Raw genomic sequence first — 13,710 nt, 5'->3', positions numbered from 1 at the left:
CTCATCCGTAAAATGATAATTATACCTACCTGATGGGTGGTTATGCAGATTTCGTGCAAATTTTTATGCTTGTAAAGTGCTTAAGAAGGGTTTCTGGCTCCATAAATATTGTATAAACTTTATCAGGCTATGTTGTCAGACCTCCCACCCCTTACCACCAGTGCTCTAGGGACTGGTGAGAGGACTAGTCTTGGGGCTAAGCTCTAACCTTACCATGGATACGTTCCAAAAGCAAAGCCTAAAATAAGGATTCAGATAGGCTCGGTGGTAAAGGCTCCACCTGCCAATGCAGGAGCCAAAAGAGGCATGGGTTCGGTCCCTGGGTCAGGAAGATCCTCTGAAATAGGAAATGGCAACCCACTCCAATATACTTGCTGAGATAATCCCATAGACTTATAGTCCATGGGGTCGCAAAAAGTCAGACATGACTGAGCATGCACACTAAGTTAAGTCTAAGTAGTTTAAATGGTGATCCCAGGGCAGTGGAGACAGTGAATCAGGGGGTGATCAGGGAGGGACTTTGGAAATCAACAGAAGATGCAATGATGAGTAACCTGCCACCTCAGGCAATGGGGCTTCTCCTCAGAGGATCCACTGATAGACCCATGGAGCATTCTAAAGGCAAGAACACAAGGTATTTATATACTAACTCCCATTCCTCATCTGGCTAGGGCAGCTCCTAGATCATTTATCCTCAGTACTTGGCACTTCCTACCTGCCAAGCATACACCTATGATCAAGAAGACCCAGGTACCTGTTTCTTTAATGAAAACTGTCCACCAAAGCTGCACATGACCTTTGAGGGTGGTCTGAAGACACATGGTGGGGCACCATCACATTTACCACAACTTATGAAAAATTTGGTAGCACATCAGTTGGAAAATTCTGCTTGAGGGAGGCACCACTGGTGGTTCTCCACTTTTGCTAATCTAAACCATACTGCAGTGAACAACTTCACAGATCCATCATTTTGTACATGTACATGTGTAGTAGTATTAGTAATATTAGTCGCTCAGTTGTGTCTGACTCTTCGCGACCCCATGGATTGTAACCTGCCAGGCTCCTCTGTCCATGAGATTCTCCAGGCAAGAATACTGGAGTGGGTTGCCATGCGCTCCTCCAGGGAACCTTCCTGACCCAGGGATCGAACCCAGGTCTCCTGCATTGCAGGCAGATTCTTTACTGTCTGAGCTACCTCACGGATCCATCATTTTGCGCATGTGCATGTGTATCCACAGGCTATTTATAGAAGTAGAATTACCAGGCCTTTTGTCATCTTGATGGAGACATCTAAAACTGGCATCCTGTGAAACTGTCTTCTGAACCCTTGCCAGTATCCTTGTTAACACTCCTTGATCTTTGTCAATCTGGCTGATGGAAAAATAGTATCCCATACTTTAAAATTTCATTTTCAAGCCTCTAATTGAAGTTGACATCTTTTGATAATGTGGAAGCCATCTGTACCCCTAATGAGTTAATGAATCTACACAATGACCAACGAAGGCTGCAAATGGCACATAAAGACGGCGAGGCATCATGTGTGCCTCCTGGCAAAAGAACGTTCACGAGATACTCTTGCCAAAAAGTCAAATCTGAATCTGACCAGAGCCTCTAAATGTGACCACCCCTGAACGGAAGATACAGGGGACAGAGGAACACAGTGAGTGATACATGGGAGGGCAATCAGTAAAATGCGGCCTGGAGGACACCCCTCAGGATAGATGATGCCTTTTCTATACTTCCACTCCCAGGAAGATGGAGAGGATGCGCTTTCCTCTATTTCTCCTGCTAAGTAAAACTAAAATCCCTGGACGTTGTATATGCAACAAGCATAAGAAAACCCCGAAAGGTAAAAAGAAGGCAGGCTGGATGGGGACCTGAGAACCTGAGGAACAACACAGTGGTGAGTTCTCTGGGTTTTCTGTCTCAGAGATCCCAGACTTGGGGTTGAAGACATTGTAGCAGGCTACTCAAAAAAGCCAGTGGGCACAGAAAAGAATAACAGCCCCAACTGAAGCCAGCTCTCTCTATTCAAAGGATTAGGAGAGAAACATCCTAGCAAGATAGAAGTTTTAGATGATTGCAGCTCTACTCCAGCCAAATACCACTGGGAAAGAAGAACTTTGAAAACTATGGCCATCTACATCAACAAAGGGTGAGTGGGGACCCTAGGCTTCCACCCTGATTCAAGGTGCCCTGACTACCCACTATCAATGTGGGGTGTTGTAAGATAAGGCCAAGGGAGCAGGACTTTTCATCTCTGCTTGCCAGTTAATGAGCCCTCTCTTGCCACCCCTCCTCCCTGCAGTGTCAGTGGAGAAACACATTGGGAGCCTGGAATTCCACACCTACCTGGCAATAATGAAAGTTTTGCAATCCCATGGACTGTAGCCTGCCAGGCTCCTCTGTTCATGGGATTCTCCAAGTAAGAATACTAGAGTGGGCTGCCATGCCGTCCTCTAAGGGATCTTCCCAACCCAGGGATTGAACCTGTGTCTCCTGCATTGCAGGGGGATTCTTTACCCACTGAGCCACCTGGGAGGCTCAGATCCCAGTGTGCCCTGCCTAAACTCCTGACCTACAGAGTTGGTGAGCCCAAGGAGATGGTTGTTTCATGCTTTTAAGTTTTAAGGGGGGTTGGAATGTAGCAGTTGTAACAGACGCATCACAGGACTTGCTTTAGCCACAGGACTTTCTTTGTGTATGGTTCTGAACCTGGGCTTTCAGAGTACCATGGGTCCCCACTGTCTCTCTGCCTCCTCAGGAGTCTCTGAGTTCTGTCTGGGTGCCTGCTGGTGTCAGAACAAGGAGACACACGAATAACCCTAAACCCAAGTGTTATGGGCTGGCTTGTGTTCCTTGCAAATTCATATGTCAAAGCTCTAACTCCCAATATGTCCAGTGTGGCAGTATTTGGAGATGAAAGTGAAAGTTGCTCAGTCATGTCTGACTCTTTGCGATCCCACAAATTGTACAGTCCATGGAATTCTCCAAGCCAGAATACTGGAGTGGGTAGCCTTTCCCTTCTCCAGGGGATCTTCCCAATCCAGGGATTGAACCCAAGTCCCCTGCATTGCAGGCAGATTCTTTACCAGCTGAGCCACAAGAGAAGCTGTATTTGGGGCCTTTAAAAAGGTGATAAACTTAAATGACATCATTGGGGGAGGCCCTCACTAATCTGCCTGGTGTCCTTATAAGAAGAAGAAATCTGGGGACTTCCCTAGTGGTCCACTGGCTCAGGCTCTGCAATCCCAATGCAGGGGGCTCAGGTTCGATCCATGGTCAGGAAACTAGATCCCACATGCCTCAGCTAAGAGTTTGTATACTACAACTAAAAGGTCCCATGTGCAATAATGAAGATAAAAGATCCTACATGCTGCAAATAAGACCTGGTGCAGCCAAATAAGTAAATAAATAATTTCAAAAGAAGGAGAGGAAATCTGGACACACATGGAAACACCATGGATATGCACACAGAGGAATGACCACATGAAGACACAGTGAGAAGGAACCCATCTGCAAGCCAAGGAGAGAGGCATCCAAAGAAGCCAGTCCTACCAACGCTTCTATCTTGGACTTCTTTTCATTTTTATTTTCAGTTTTTGACCACACTGCGCAGCATGTAGGATCTTAGTTCCCCAACCAGGGATTGAACCTGCACCCCCTGCATTGGGGTCTTAACCACTGGACCACCAGGGAATTCCTCAATCTTGGACTTCTATCCTCCAGAACCATGAGAAAGTACACTTTTGCTGCTTAAGCCACCCAGTCTGCGGTTGTGTTATGGCAGCTCTAAGAAGCTAAAATACCAATGGAGAGCCTGGAACTAGACCTGGCAGATCCCAGCAGAATTTCTGCCAACACACAAGCCCAGGAAAGACAGAAATAAATGCTCAAAGTTATAAGCCACCAAGTTGTGGGGGTGTTTGTTATACAGTATTATTGTAGAGGAAAAAATGACTAGGAAAAAAAATTAAAATTTTCCCCTAGGCCCATTTTGACAATTGTCTTTATTACCCATGACATAATTCCTTAGCAATTTATTAATCTAAACAAAGTTTACCACCTGCATAGTTCAACATCTTCAGTTATGTCCAAACCGCTCCTGCTGCTAGCAAAAGGACCAAACAGTGGGGTCAAAACATTCCATCAGAAATTTCTATAGCTCTTATTCCCTTAGTCTCTGATTGGCCATGTTTATGCCAGTCCTGCCCACAGGCCAGGAGACCAGAAGGCCAGGGCTCCTGTCTGCTCCATGTCTGTATCCCCGGCATCTTTCATGATAAGTGACTAAAAGATGAATCCCTCATGCCAGACAGAACCTGGTGCCAAGGCAGTGGCCTTTCTCAGATAAAAATTAAATGGATGGGGACTTCCCTGGTGTTTCAGTGACTAGGACTCTTGTGCTCCCAATGTGGGGGGTGGGGGAGCTGGGGAGAGCATTCGATCCCTGGTCGGGAACTAGATCCCACATACTGCAGCTGAAGATCCCGCATGTTGCAGCAGAGACCTGGCACAGTCAAATAGAATAAATAAATAAAAATAAATATCAAAAAAGTCATATGGTACTTCCCTGGTGGTTCAGTGGCAAAGAATCTGCCTGCCAATGCAGGAGACATGGGATCAATCCCTGATCCAGAAAGATCCCACATGCTGAGGAGCAACCAAGCCTGTGCATGACAACTACTGATCCTGTGCTCTGGAGCTCAGCAGACGAAACTACTGAAGCCCACACACCTAGAGCCTGTACTCTGCAACAAGAGAAGCCACCAACGGTGAGAAACCCACTCACTGCACCTAGAGAGTAGTCCCCGCTTGCCACAACTAGAGAAAAGCTCCTGTAGCAACTAAGACCCAACACAGTCAAAAATAAATAAAGAAATAAGATTATTTTAAAATATAGATGTTCAAGGCTCCCCATACTCTGGCCCCCACATATTCCCTCTGCACCATCGCTTCCTGCTTTCCCCCAGATTTGTCTCTTCTGAAGAGGAAGCAGAGACTCCAAGGCTCCAGGTGAGTCTTCTGCTTCCCTGTCTCCCCTTGTCCATCTCTTCCTTCTCCTCCAACTGGCTTCTTTTATGTCTTCCATGCCATGGTCCTCACTAGCACAGGGCATTTGCACACGCTTTTCTCTGCCTAAAAGCTGATCCACCACCCCTTTCACCTAGTTTATACCTAGTCACCTTTCATATTGTAACCAAACAGGATCCCACGAGGCCTTCCCAGAGCAGATGCTGCCTGTTTCCTCCACCTGCCTTTTGTCTGTGGAAAAACTTTAGTCAAAGAGTAAATTTAATCAGAGAAGTGAGAAAATGCAGAAAGAAAACAGTCAAGCAAGACAAAATAATAATACTTTATCCATTAAACAGTCAAGGACTTTAGTCCTTCCTCAAGGACTGTAGATAATATTCTGATCCATGTCCTTTGAGCTGTTTTGCGGACACTGAAATACCCATCAGGTGGAAGAAGTTAACTCGGTGCTACCCACAAGCATGTAGACCCCAGACGAGTTGGCACTGGAAGCCTGATGATGCTGCCTCCCAATGACCTCACCACCTACCAATCAGAGCAATGTCCACAAACTGATCACACCCTGCTCACTGTCCCCTTCAGGACAGGTCACACAATCTTGAGAGCATTAGTCCACTGTGGCCCCCTTTGCCTGGAAAAGCCGTAAAACTATTTCTTCCTACTTCTCTCAAAATTCCGTCTGTGAGGTTTAATCAGGCACCAGTGTACAGGGGCTGAATTTTGGCCACAATATCTCAATATGAAGACATTTCTTCAGGGAAGCCCACCCTGACTGCTCTAAATTAGGTCAGTCCAAGTATCAGTACCACGTACCTCCCCTTTCTAGCACTCATTTGTTCTGTAATTGATTAGGGTGACAATTACAGACTTTCAGATTCATGAGAACCAGACTCATAACACTAGAATGAGGTCTCATTCACTCTGTCCCCCAGAGTCTGCATGTAGTGGATGCACCCTCCATCCGCATCCAGGGTATCACGGACGTGTGCTGCTCAGATGTCTCTCAAGAGAACCTGCTATGAGGAGGGTAGGTGTGTGACCATCTCTGGCTGCTACACTTTCAGAGCTCCTGGGTATTCCTGCCAAGGCCAGTGTCCCCCTGGGCTGCTCCTAGCCAAGGACTGAGCACAGTGGGGCTCTAGGGATGGGTCAGTTTTTCCCAATACAAGACTCCTCCTTTTTTGCTCTAAAGCTCCCTATTGGCCTGGTCAAGACTTTCCCAAAGATGTTGTGCCAGTTTTCAATGTATTGTCTCTCCATCCCAAACTCACCCCTCAGTGCCTGCTCTAAGACAATGAGCCCGACTCTGAGCATTGTGCCCTGTATAGTGAGATGCTAACTTTGCCAGTAGAGGATGCTGGAGGGGATAAACCAAGAAGAAAGGAGTCTTTTCTCTGTTCTGGGGTGTGTGTGTGTGTGTATTCCTATATAATCTGCTTTCTGCCGCAAGACCAGCCCTCTCCCTCAGCACACACCTTCTTACAATTCTCCAAGTCATTCTGCTCCAGTCACTGTGGCCTCCTTGATGTTCCACAGACAAACTAAAATCCTATCTCAAGATCTTTTCACTTGCTGTTTTGTTTTCTCATTTGCCACCTCGTCTAAGAGGCTTCGCCTCCCACCCTCCAAGCCCCTTTTAGCTCTGCCCCTTTATCCTGCCCTGTTTTGCCCCTCATAGCACTGACTCCAGTGTAACACACTGTACTGTATGGACTTATTCCCTTTTCTGTCTCCCCCGCCACAGGCGCGTGCACACACACACAAATAAAGAAGCGCCTCCTCCATGAGGCCAGAGACTGTGTGTTGTGTTCACTGCTGCATCCCCAGGGCCTGGATTAGTACCTGGCACACAGCAGATACCCAGGAAGTATTTGCTAATTGACAGAATAAAGGAGTGTCTTTACCTCTGCTCAAGCTATTCCTTCCACCTGGAATGCCTTCCCTCTCCCTCCTGCCATTCCAAGTTCCACCTATCACTAAACGCTCAACCCCAACCCTTTCTCCTCCAGGAAGGCCTCCCTGATAAGTGGGGTCCTGGCAAGGGGCTTATTGCCCCTCACTAAAGGCTCAACCCCAACCCTTTCTCCTCCAGGAAGCCCTCCCTGATGAGTGATATCCTGGCAAGGGGCTTATTGTCCCTTATTGCCCCTGGCAAGTGGCTTATTACCCCTTATTGCCAGTGGCCAATACCCCTTATTGTCCTGCCTAATCTTAAGTATAAACTAGACTTTATGGCAGGTAGAGACTGGGGGGGGGACTAAAGGCAGATGAGAGCCACCAGCTTTATTGGGGTTAAGGGAGGGGAGAGGCCTCTGGACGAGGGTGAAGCTTCAGGGGGAGCCACCGGGATTCCATGTCACTTCTTCCACTCCTTCTTCTCATAGTCCCACCGGGAGGCCAGGCCTTGCACGGGGTTGCCCTTCATGTCCAGGATGCGCTGGAGCTGCTGGGCCTTCCGCTCATCCGTCAGGGTGATGGGCTTCTTAGGGAACACTGCAGGGAAGGAACCAGGTAGGAACAGGGGCATATGGGACCCTGCCAGGCCCACCCCCTCCCACTGAGTCAGGGTGTCCAGGCACGGGGTTGAGATGCCCTGCCCTGAGGCCCCCTCCCCACTCTCTCCATCCCCCACTAGACTCCCCACTAAAGCTGCACTCCGGGTTCTGTCGCCAGCTCCTCCTTGGACTCACTGGGGGAACTGGGCGAGGTCCTTCCCCTTTCTCAGACTCAGGTTCCTCATCTACTCTGGGACCCAAAGATAGGAGGAGCACTGACTTGAAGTCTTATGGGGTCCAAATCTCAGTTCCACCATTCCCTTGCTGCGTTACCTTGAACAAGTCACTTCATCTCTGAACCCCAGTTTCCTAACCTGTCAAAAACAGATCCTGTCCACTAGGCTTGTGGAGACTGAATTTGTTAGTATTTATAATGCAATTAGCAGAATGCGGGACAGATATTAAGCTCCTAATACATGATAGCTACCATAGCTTCCCTGGTAGCTCAGTTGGTAAAGAATCTGCCTGCAGTGCAGGAGACCTAGGTTCGACCCCTGGGTCAGGAAGATCCCCTGGAGAAGGAAATGGCAACCCACTCCAGTATTCTTGCCTGGAGAATCCCACGGACAGAGGAACTGGCAGGCTACAGTCCATGGGGTCGCAAGAATCTGACACAACTTAGTGACTAAACCACCACCACCATAGTTTTAAGTACTGAGTTTGTTCCAACTTATTGGGAAGCGTCCAGGATGAAATAGTTTCTTATGCTTCCCCTCAGGAAGAAGAAGATGAGAACAGCCAGCTTTATTGGGGTTAAGGAAGGGGGAAGCATAAGAAACCATCTTCTATGCTGTTTAAGCTCTTGTATATTACAGCAGCTGAAACAATATGTTGAAAAGTTCATGGCTAGTAACAGCAATCAGTAACAACACCATTCATAACTATGTGCCTGGCACTAGCCTACAGCCCTCTCATTAAATCCTCACAAGAGGGAGGGAGGTGGGAGGGGGATTCAGGGTGGGGAACACATGTAAATCCATGGCTGATTCATGTCAATGTATGGCAAAAACCACTACAATATTGTAAAGTAATTAGCTTCCACCTAATAAAAATAAATGAAAAATAAATAAATAACTTCTCACAAGAACCCTGAGATGTAGGCACTATTATTCCCACTTTACAGATGAGGGAGTTGAGACCCAGAGAGGCAGAGTCCCTACATTCCAACCCAGGCAGCCATGCTCTGCCCTTCACCCTACATCATGCTGGAGGACTTTTCAAAAACTTTTCAGATGAGTACTAGCTTAGTTCACTTATCAAAACTTGGCTGATGGTTGTGACCACAAGGGCATGGGAGGACTGTGGCTGGGTGAGGCACTACCACTCACCGTAGACCCGCTGCCACCAAATCAGCAGACCTGTGAATCCAAAGAAGAAGAAGACACAGCCCGTCACTGTCTTCCACTCATTGGAGCGACGGTTCATCTCTGCAAAAGTCTCATGGAACTGGAGCCGGTACACTGGAGGCAGGTGGGGGGTGGGGGGGAGGGGCTTCAGATACATCCAATTCTTGGACCAACTCTTGGCCTCGGGGACCTCCAGCCACCCCACTCCCTGGAGCAGAAGCTGTCCATTCAGCAAATTCCTACTGAGGATCTACTGTGTGCAAAGCATGGCTAGGAGCTGATGATGAGGCTCGAGGCTTTCTGGGGGCACTTCTGGTGGGCAGTACTTGGTGTCACACATCCTTCCTGCTTCCGAGCGCCAGACCCCTGCTCTCCTACCCAACTCACCTGCCTCTTTCTGCTCCATCCCCCCAACACGACTCAGTGAAGCCCACAACCCTCCATGCTCTCCAGCTCCCATATCCTTCCCCATGCTGTTCCCACTGCCTGGCAGCCCCTCCCCCTCACCATCCAAGGCCAGCTAGAACAACCCTTCTCAGGAAAGCCTACCAGGATTGCATCTCTCTCTCTCCTTTGGGTTCTCACAGCCCCGTGAACACACCTCACCCAGCAGCATATCCGCTATTACAGCTTTCTGCGTTTGCATTGGTTCCCCCACTGGACTGGGAGCACCCTAGGGGCAGGAACCCTCCCCATGATTCACTTCTGTGTCCCCAGCATCACCTAGCATCAGACTGTGCTCAAACAGTTGCGTGAATTAAAAAGTGAATGAACAAAGGAATGAATTTCACCACTCAGGTATGCATTTGAGTATTTGGGGGAGTGGGTTCTGGCTGTCTTGGCCAGGGTTTCTCCCTGCTGGCTGCTCCCTAACAGGCCAGGCCCTTCTTTGCAAAATCACCCCCATCCCCACCCTGAGACCTACAGGCCACCTTCTCGGCGTGGCTCAGCTGGGTCCAGCTGCCCTTCTCCTTCTCCTTGAGGGCCTGCTGCTCAGCGTTGAGTTCCATGCAGAAGGGCTCCTCCGGCATGGGGTAGGAGCGCTGGGCATGGTAGTTAGTGTAGGGGGGCATCTTCTCCTTGCCGTGGGCTGTGGGCACAGGGAGGAGCGGAGATGAGGCTGCCCCGAGGCATCCCAGCACCAATCATAAGCTTAACAAAGAGGGTAGCACGTATTGAGCACTTAAACTGTGTGCCAGGAACCATGCTAAGGCCTTTGGGCGAGTTGACTCATTGGCTTGGTATGGCTCTGAGACAGTGATATTATTCCCATCTCACAGAGGAAGAAACTGAGTAGCTAAGGAGCTTGCTGAAATCCACAGAGAAAGAGAGAGCAGGGCCGGGGCGGCAGTTCAGCCCCTCTGGCTCCGGACCCTGTGTCCTCTGGGAAGATCTGGGGCAGGGAGGGCACAGCAGGCGAAGGCAATGGGCGGAGAAAGGCTCGGAGAGATGAACCCGGATGGCAGGTGGGAAACTGCTCTGCAAACTGCAAAGCACTAGACCTGTGCCCTTAATGAGTGGTCACGGGCATGGCTTTGGAGTCGTGGGACCCCAGTTCCACCCCACCCCAGCTCCGACACGCCCTCTTTACCTCAGTGTAGCCCACCATCTGGAAAGTGGGGATACTAAGCGATCCTGTCTCACGCTATTGTGGAAACTTCAAGATAGTGCCCGGGCCCGGGCACACATAATTTACACTGATAGATGTTGATTTCACTTCTCACTTCCATGCCTGGAAGCTCTCCCTGATAGCCTAGCCCTCGAGGGCTCCGTGTGAGTGTCCAGGACAAGGCTGGGCCCTAGAAGAGTCTCCGTAAATCTTCTTCTGTTTACTGTCACCTGGGATGCCCTCCAGGAGGGTATTGGTACCACCTTGCCCAGAGAGCGTGGGAACCGCTTTGGGAAAAAGAGTCCCAGCTCTGGGCCTGTTTGTTCATCTGAGAAAGGGAGATAATGGCACAGTGTCCACTTCGTGTGACTGCTATGAAATCCAAATGTGTTCATCTGTGCAAAACATCGATCCCAGCTCAGGGCACACAGTAAGGGTTCAATAAATGTTATCTGTCATCATTCTCTAGAGGGTCAAGAAGGCCCACCTATCTGGCTCAAGTCTCTCTTTCTTTAGGCCTCTTTCTTCTGACTGGCTTGGATGCAAAGGCCCGGAAGGTTCTGTCAGCACCCTCTGCCTCCGGACACAAAGGCCTTAGGAACCTGAGGTACAGGCGTCAGGCCCTGAGAACGCTTTGGGGAGGGGGCTGCTGTCTATTTCCTGGAGGAACGTGCCCCACCCCCCCCACCAAGGACCAGGATTATGGGAAATGGTTCAGGGCAGGCCCAGAGCAGCGTGGAAGGGACCAGGGGCAGCCTGCAGACAGGACCCCTGGCCTGAGCCTCGGAGTTCGGCAAGGGAGGGCATGTCCACGTCTTACCGGTGCTTCCTGGGCTGTGGATCCCTCGCATTCCAAGGCCCCCTTTCCTCAGGGTCAAGCTCCAGGCAGCTCTGAAGGACATCTGGGGTGTGGTTTGGGGTGAGTCCTGCCCTCACATTGCCCTCTGCCCTTCCCCTCAGGACCCAGACAGAGACGCACGGTTTACACAGGTGTGGTGACCGGGAAGGGCATGATTTCCAGGATATCAAGGTCATTTCCAGCCCCTGCCCCCTTCTAAGTTTGTATGATATGCCTATGGGGGTAGAGAGTGGTTCTAGACATTTGGAGCCCCCTCCTGGGGCTTCAATTCGCTATCTGAGAAGTGGGACAAGGCCTAATTCTTAAGCCAGGGCCTGAACAATTTGGATCTGGGAGCCTTGGTTCTGGTTCCAGCCTCAGCTCACAATGGGTGGCTAGCTTAGACAAGCTCCCTCAGCTGTTTGCCCCCCAGAGAAAACAGAGTGGGAGTCCAGGTCGGGAGGGAGCAGTTCCTGGGATAACTGTCTTGCTACAGGGCCATCTGCCAAGGTCTCCTGCAGATGGCTTGCCCCGCCACCCCCCCCCCCCCGACCCCCGCCTGCCATAATTGGTTGCCTACGTGCCTGGAAAGCCTGCTCTGCTGGACCTGGTGGGGGAGAGGGACAGGCGAGCCCAACCCCCGATCCCCAGGGAAAATCAGGATTTGGCAACCTGGGGCAGGGGGGGTTGGGGGATGGGCAGGGGGGCCTTGAAGAGGAGATTCAGAGGGGGACAAAGATCAAACTGGGTCAGAGGTAGGAAGAGAGGGCACACATCTGGGGAGAAGAGGGTATCCCACTTCCAGAAACTGAAAGGACCCCTACATCTAGAGAGCAAGAGAAGGGCACCCAGTAATTAGAGAGAGGGTAGGGTGTACCATATGTGGAAAGTGGACAGACACCCCACACCTGGAAAGGAAGGGTTACCCATCAGTGATAAGTGGATGACAGAGCCCCACCTGTGGGGACGGGGAAGGAGTAATCTACATTTGAGGAAAGAGATAGTGCCCCATACGTGGACAGAGGAAAATTCCCCTCACCCTTGAGCTGCCAGTAGCCCCCAGCCCCCAGATCCTCCTCCATAGCAGCGACCCCACAGGCCCTGACGGGGTGATGAAAGCCAGAGTCCCAGCCGCATCCCCCACCGGCCCGTTTGGGCAGCCAGGGCTCTCCCCAGCCACTCACTCACCTTGCAGCTTGGAGGGAGCCAGAATGCGACCCGGGTCTGCAGAGCAAGTAACAGAGAACAGGCTGCAGAGGGAGTGGATCTCTGGCTCCTGCCCCGGGCCCGCCCCACAGCCTTCCCCAGGGCCGCCCCCGCGTGGGAACGTCCTGCCTGCAAACGCCCAGCCCACGTCCCTAGGGGCTCCTACCCACAGCCTGGGGAGAGGGATTGCACAGTGACACTGACACCATGCCTCAATTTCCCTGCCCTTCAGGGTCAGGCCTCTGGAGACCACCAGCTGATATAGCCCTGGATCCAGCCAGCTGTGTGTCCTGGGCTGGCCCAGCCCTCTGAGTCCAGTTGTCCCAGGATTTGGATCGTCTTGCCTTCACATCTCTGCTCACTGCTGTTCTTCTACCTGGAATACTCTTGGAGGGCTTTGAGGACCCAAGTCTTGCCAGCTTTGCAGCACAGACCCAATGCTTCCTGCTGCAGAAAGCTAGAAGCATCTAGAATTTGGGGATGGCCTGTGGTATACCACCTGGCACTCATGCCCCCATTCACAATGACAGGTGAAAACCCCTCCCTTTGGGGTTCAACTCAGCCGTGTGACCTTCAACAAAAGGCTAAACCTCCCTGAGTTTCTTTGTGTAAAGATTAAATACATCAATAGAGAAGCATCAGGCACATTTATTCCAGGACTGTTTATTAAGACCTGTTAGAGCTGGCATTATTGTCTATTGTTTAAACACATGAGGATTTAGAGAGAAACAAAACTGAACACAGTCCCTGCCATTATAGGGCTTACAATCTAGTTCCAAGTAGAAAGAGGCCTGGACAAAGACCCAAAGGCAGAAAAACACAGATGTGTTCGTAGAATAGAGAGAGACCATCTTGGTCAGATTGTAATGGGCAAAGGAGAAAGTTGGAGAGAGTTTGGAACACCAAGCAGGGCTTTGGAAGTCATGGTGTGGATCTCAGATTTTATTTTAAAGATGGGAGGCCAACAAAGGTAAAATGGGGAGTGATGTGGTTATTGGAGCAGAACATGAGTTCAGTAAATGTGGCTTGGGATTGTTAGAATATTGATGCTGGACTGATGGGTGAAGGCTGTGAGTCCCTTCTGTGACCTGGGGCCAGAGCTTTCTAGGTGTCCAAGCTCTG

At 50.2% G+C, this 13,710-nt stretch overlaps 1 protein-coding gene across 2 annotated transcripts; it reads right to left on the bottom strand.

Moving 5' to 3' along the window:
* Positions 1 to 5,947: 5,947 nt before the first annotated feature.
* COX4I2 (cytochrome c oxidase subunit 4I2) lies at positions 5,948 to 12,634 on the bottom strand. 2 transcript variants are annotated; one of them, XM_065921787.1, is made up of 5 exons: positions 12,571 to 12,634; positions 11,365 to 11,446; positions 9,861 to 10,025; positions 8,918 to 8,947; positions 5,948 to 7,527 (listed from the first exon to the last, which is right to left on the bottom strand). In XM_065921787.1, exons 2-5 carry the CDS (start codon positions 11,444 to 11,446, stop codon positions 7,391 to 7,393), a joined length of 414 nt encoding a protein of 137 aa, XP_065777859.1. In that variant the 5' UTR covers positions 12,571 to 12,634; the 3' UTR covers positions 5,948 to 7,390. The 2 variants fall into 2 exon arrangements, with proteins under 2 accessions (XP_065777859.1, XP_065777858.1); XM_065921786.1 differs by having other exon boundaries at positions 5,957 to 7,527; positions 8,918 to 9,049.
* Between the last annotated feature and the right edge of the window lie 1,076 nt (positions 12,635 to 13,710).

Source organism: Muntiacus reevesi, chromosome 2 (genome assembly GCF_963930625.1).
Source record: "Muntiacus reevesi chromosome 2, mMunRee1.1, whole genome shotgun sequence".
Classification (NCBI taxonomy): domain Eukaryota; kingdom Metazoa; phylum Chordata; class Mammalia; order Artiodactyla; family Cervidae; genus Muntiacus; species Muntiacus reevesi.
Note: the sequence above shows the minus strand (reverse complement) of the source record. Positions and strands in the feature narration are given on the sequence as shown.